This window comes from Arachis duranensis, chromosome 5 (assembly GCF_000817695.3).
Source record: "Arachis duranensis cultivar V14167 chromosome 5, aradu.V14167.gnm2.J7QH, whole genome shotgun sequence".
NCBI lineage: Eukaryota > Viridiplantae > Streptophyta > Magnoliopsida > Fabales > Fabaceae > Arachis > Arachis duranensis.
The window spans coordinates 99,170,893-99,176,913 of NC_029776.3; the positions used below are offsets into that span (position 1 = coordinate 99,170,893).

A 6,021-nucleotide genomic window follows, 5' to 3' on the forward strand; every position below is an offset into this window, starting at 1 on the left:
GGGTTTGGGGGGTTTACATCCTGAGATAATTTGCTCAAGCAAGCATGAACAAGCCGTAATGGAAAAAAACATGTCTGCAATGATATAGATTTATAGTAGTAATTATGAACCATGGCAATTTACAGTAACTACTTTTCTTATTGACTGCATTTATTCCTTGTTAGCAAGGGTGTGACACAAAAACGATTAAGCAGTGCCAATTGCATGACTCTTTAGTCTTTAGGTAATAGGAATTTAATACAGATCGTCACGTTCTATTTTTTGTGTATAAGTGTTTCATGTCTTCATAAGTCCATTCCAACTTATCTATACTTAATCAACAAAACCTTATCTATCGTCATAACATGAAATGACAAAATAAATACTCAGCCTCAATTTTCAAAAGAATGAGATTTCCAACAGCCTAACTCTTCAAACAACACATCTAGTTGAATAAAACAAAGTATGGTAATCAAGCCTATGAACTTGAATTTTTTTTTATGAGATGGGAGGGATGGGAAAGTTTTTCTAGCAAAGTCAAGGGGAAAAGTTAGTAGTTACGTCTTGCTTGTTCAGTGGAACAAGAACTGTTTTCCATACGAAATGTTTAATAGATAACCCTCTCTGGATCTTTCAGCTGTTATGATTTTTCAGCTGTTGTTATGTATTATCTTTGGATTGACTGTTCTACATAGAGATTATGATTCACATTCAATTATTGACCAAGTTTAGTTATTATATTTTTCAGATAAGGAAAGGGGCTTGAACATCTGAATTGTTGGTAAAATGGTTTCCTTTGAGATGAATGATCGCAAGAGTAAGTGAAACAGATATATTTTGTTGTAGCAATCATAATATTTTTTGTTGTAGATTATTGTGGATTTATATATAATTCCTTATCTTGGGTTCCCTTAATAGTTAACAAGAGAAATTTAAGGGTAATTTCTGAGTTTGTTTCAAATCTTTTAGATTATTAGACAAATTAATCACTAATAAAATGAAAGGACAACTTATTACTTTTTTTTTTTAAAAGTAGTGTGGTTGATGGATTAACTTGTTTGAAATTTTGAAATATTTTATTAAGGATTAATTCGTCATACATTCTAAGATATCAGGACCAATTTGCCAGTCTGTTTTTTAAGGGACTAAGTTGTCTGAACTAAAAATTGTTAGGGACCATTTGGGGTATTACTCAGAATTAAACTAGGAATTATGTGAAAGACTTATTTCAGAGTTTTCGTCCTATAAATTTTTTCTTAAAAGTGCTTCAGTGAAATTAGTACCTCATGGTCCTATTCATACCAGTGTTCTAGTATGACACTAGACATGTTAGACGCATCACAATTTATCATTTGCGATGAAAATGATCCTATTGTGTAAGCGAAAGAATTAATCAGAAATGATTGTGATTTCATCCAAATATTTTCCCCAGTTGATTGGTTAAAATCAATTGTACCACCTAGTGGAACTAATTGGATGTGAATAATATGATGCTCTAGTTTGCGTGACATATATTAATAACTTTGACTTTGCTCTCATGCTCTGCCATTATGGCTACTACAAGATTGATTTGACCAAACTGTGTATTGGTCATTTTGATGTTATGCAGTTGGAATCTAGTTCATGTCCTATTTTTCACATTTTACAATTCTGTTATCTTAATATTTTTAATTTAACATATGTGATTGGCATATGGTACAGAGATTGGATTAGGGTTAACTGGATTTGGTATATTTTTCTCATTCCTTGGGGTAGTCTTCTTCTTCGACAAGGGATTACTAGCCATGGGAAACGTAAGTTTCATGCTATTTCAGGCTTCTCGCTTAGGTACAATTTCTTGTCATTGTTTCTCTTGTTAACGTCTTTTGATGATGCCTTAATCCTTGTCACTCAAATCAGATCCTGTTTGTTTCTGGAGTGTCCTTAACCATTGGCCTGAAATCCACTATGCAATTCTTTATGAAACGAAGTAATTTCAAGGTAAATTTGTTGCACTTCCTCCCTTTCCCCTCTGGTAAATTTCTAGCACTAACTTTTATCATCTCTCTCTTTTTAAGGGAACAATCTCATTTGGTATTGGATTCTTGATTCTCATAATGGGATGGCCTATTTTGGGCATGATCATTGAGGCTTATGGATTCATCGTACTATTCAGGTTTAGTGGAATTTGGAAGACATTGTTGTGTTTTAAGTTCTATTCTTGAAGCTAACCATAGATTAAACTGTGCAGTGGTTTCTGGCCTACACTGGCTGTTTTCTTACAGAAGATTCCCATTCTTGGTTGGTTGTTTCAACAGCCATATGTTCGATCGGTAGGTATTTGTGATGAAAATTGAAATGCTTTTACTAGCTGCTATTTAACTGATTTTAATGTAATCATCCGATGCATTTAACCATGCTGATATAGTTCCATATTAAAAGCTCATGTTCATGTCAATCATCAATAGATCTACATTATTTATGAATGGTTGGAGACTTGGGGCACCTTGATTATCATTGAGTGGTGTAAAAGACAATGGCAAAACCTATATACACAGTGCTTCAAAACTAAACTCTTCGGAATCAATAAAGCTCTGTTGAGCTATCTATACAAATACAATGTTGAACAATTTGATGTTTGATGTTTTTTTTTTTTTTTCCAGATTTTGTTTTGCTGATGTTGAAGCCTTTTGCATTCATTTGCAGAAAAATGCTGAACTTATTCATATTGAGAATGCTAATTTTCTGTTATATTGCAGTTGTTTGACAGGTATAGGGGCCGGCGAGTACCTATTTAAGCCATGAATCAATGGAAACATTGTGTAGCTGCTAGCAAGCGTGTTTATCAGTGCATGTAAAGAAAAATACTCTCATATGGGAGATACCTGACTGAATTGTGTTGGCACTCTGATGGTAGAAAATGATTTCAATTTTACATGATACTCATAGAGTGCAAAGGAAAATTAAGAAAAAAAAAAAAAGGTTTTGGCTTTCACTTGTTTTGGCCCCGTTAAGATTTTAATGCATAATGCGGAATCAATGAATCAATGATCTTGGGAGTTATAAGTTATATATCTGCATTTTATGTCACTATTCCAACTAGACACATTGGGGAAGAAGCATCATTTGTGTGGGCGGTTCCATGTTTCACAGCCATCAAATGTATAGTGATTTTTTAATGAATATTAAATTGGTTTTTTATTTTTTATTTTTAAATCTGTCGTAGCATAGAATTTCTTTTTAAACTGTGTCATTATTTATTCCATTATTTGTCATATCTTATTTTTTTTTTGCCCTCGTGTAATCCACCACTCTTTGTCAGTTAATACCTATCAAGTTCAAACTGCAGGGATGAATTTGGTTTCAATTACTTTGAGACAACTATGAATTGCTTTTCACTACTTGCTTACGCATGCTTGCATCTTCAGGTTTTCTGTAACTTCCAACTTCTCCATCTGAAATTGCTAGCCGTCCAAATTGAACCATTGGTTGCAAAGACTGTAGACTAACAAGAACATTATAAAAAAAAAGAACATTCAAATGTAAAATACCTATATTGTAACATCAAAAATTACAAATTTATCGGATTTATTTAAGTCGAGCTTAACATCCGAAATAAAAAAGTTATAAACCTAACGCATCCACAAAAATCTACAGACCATCTAAATGAAAATCCGAAAGTAAGATACTTATATTAGAACATCTAAAATTAAAAATCTGTTAGATTATGTTAAGAATTAAAAAATTCTAAACGTAACATGCAATAAAAATTTTTCAAACCATTTAATGAACCTCCTAAACTCTACATAAAAGAATATCTAAAAATAAGATATTTATATTAAAACATTTAAAACTAAATAAAAAAATCCTAAAATCATAAAAAAGAAAAAAAAAACCACAGAACATCCAAAATTTTATATATTCAAACATTCAAGGTACTCTTTAATTGAACGTTCAAATTTCTATAAAAAAAAACATTCAAATGTAAAATACCTATATTATAACATCAAAAGCAATTCTAGACAAAGTGTTGAGAGGGCCGAATGAAGATTACGGACAGTGGCGGAGCTTGAAACTTTTGGAAGGGCCAAAAATTTTAGAAAAAAATTATACAATAATATTTATGTTAAAATAAAATTTGTAATTATAATTATTTTTAAAATTTGTTATTAATATATAAGACTACATATAGTTAAAGTTAATTAAAAAAACTAAATTTAATTTTGGTTAACTAAACTATACCTATATTAAATAAGAGAACATGAAATAGTTGAAACTAATCAGAGAAAACTTTGGTTCCTACATATTGTGTTATGGTGTTGGTGCCATCAAGCATATTGATGAGCATTGGTTTAATTTGGTATATGTTTTTAAAGGATGTTTTAGAATAAGCAACATGTTTTTAGAATAAGCAACATTGGTTTAATTTGGCTAATCCAAGAAACAATGTATGTATTACATAGCTCCCTTGCCCCGGACAACATCTTCCTTTTCATGTCGTTTAATTGATCCATCTACAAATTCTAGTTTATTTTTGGACTTGAGTGCTTTCCACATCGCTCTCTCCCAACTTTAATAATTGCTTCCTACCAGTGTTATAGAAATTAAGGCTGAACCTGAATTTTCTCCGGGACGCAACAAGTTAGGACTCACCGGATCTAACACTATATTTGGTTGATTTCTGGCTGCATTCTACTACATAAGATTGAATTGGTTCATCAAACTGGCAAAAGTATAAAAATCATGGACGAAAATGATTGATTTGCTTCTGAAGCCATTTCTTCGATTCTTCAATTTCTTGCTGTGCAATCTGGTGCAAGAATCTTCAAGAACTGAGTCACAATTGAATCAATGAACCCGTAACAACGTAGGTTCAAATCTTTCTCCCTAGAATTCGCTGATTGGACCACTACCTTGCCTGAATTGAACTTGTTCAGAACAAAATAGCTCTCATCAGTCTCTGCTCTGTGAGTTTAAGGGAGAAAGCAATAAGAAAGTATAAGAAGATTGCATTTGAGTTTCTTTTGAAGTCACAAAATTTGGAGAAGGAAGAGTATGTTTTATGCACACTTCAATCACCATTCATCTAACAAATGAAAACACAAAAACTGATTACAAAAGAGAGTTTGCAGCATTAAATAGATGATGTTGCCAGCTCAGTTGCTAACTAACTTTCTATATCTAGTAACTGATCAACTGACTAATTGAACTTGTACACTTTAGTTCTTATTACTATCCAACTAACTAATTGAGCTGAAATACTAACTCATGCAACAATTCTAGTATTAGGTCTATAGGTGATCCTTGTAAGAATGCTGACTCTATAGATTGAGTAGGTTTTCTTCTAATATTTTTCTTTCATATTCTTTACATTTTCTACAGTTTACAACATTTTACTTTTTAGATTAAGTTTACAAAAGTAAAATTATTTGTCCAATTATCATTTTCTTTTCCATTTTATTTATATGAAAACAAACACAGTTTCTTAATCACACATGCCATAGGGCTGTCAAAGAGGCCAACCTGGCCATTTAGGTCCGCCATGTTTAAGTTTGTGGGTTAAATGGCGGGTCCATTTAAACCTGTTTCATTAGTAAACCATAATTTTTCAACTCAGACTGTTTATGGTTAGTCCGATAAATTAAATGGGCTGGCCGTTTATCCTTTTGTTTTATTTTTTAAAAAAATATTTTGACAAAAATATTACTTCTAAATAAAAAATTTTAAACAAATAGTTCTTTTTTTAATTGATGGGTTGGATTTTTGATTTTAAAGACAAAGCCCTGCTCGTTTAAATGGGTAAACGGGTTGGTTCGATAGATTTAGCCTATTTTAACGTCTTAACATTTCATGTGCGAGCATAGCTAGGCTTAAGGCAATATCCTTTATGTATATTTTTTTTATATAATTTTTTAGTATACGAAATAAAAGTTTTTTTTTTTTTACTTTTATCAGTTATTTTTAATAAATAATAATAAAAAAATGCATAAAAAATGAGAAAATAATATTTTTTTATATAACTAAATGGCACTCTTCTTTTCTTTTACGTTTTAAGATTAAAAT

At 31.3% G+C, this 6,021-nt stretch overlaps 1 protein-coding gene across 1 annotated transcript in view; it reads left to right on the plus strand.

The window, feature by feature from the left end:
- Positions 1-3,203, plus strand: part of LOC107491392 (vesicle transport protein GOT1) — a 4,002-nt gene extending 799 nt beyond the window's left edge. The window contains exons 2-7 of the mRNA XM_016112245.3: positions 728-796; positions 1,681-1,772; positions 1,879-1,959; positions 2,037-2,134; positions 2,210-2,291; positions 2,718-3,203. Coding sequence (XP_015967731.1) covers positions 766-796; positions 1,681-1,772; positions 1,879-1,959; positions 2,037-2,134; positions 2,210-2,291; positions 2,718-2,756 — 423 coding nt within the window. The 5' untranslated portion in view covers positions 728-765 and the 3' untranslated portion in view covers positions 2,757-3,203. The remainder of the gene's footprint in view (positions 1-727; positions 797-1,680; positions 1,773-1,878; positions 1,960-2,036; positions 2,135-2,209; positions 2,292-2,717) is intronic.
- Positions 3,204-6,021: the final 2,818 nt, after the last annotated feature.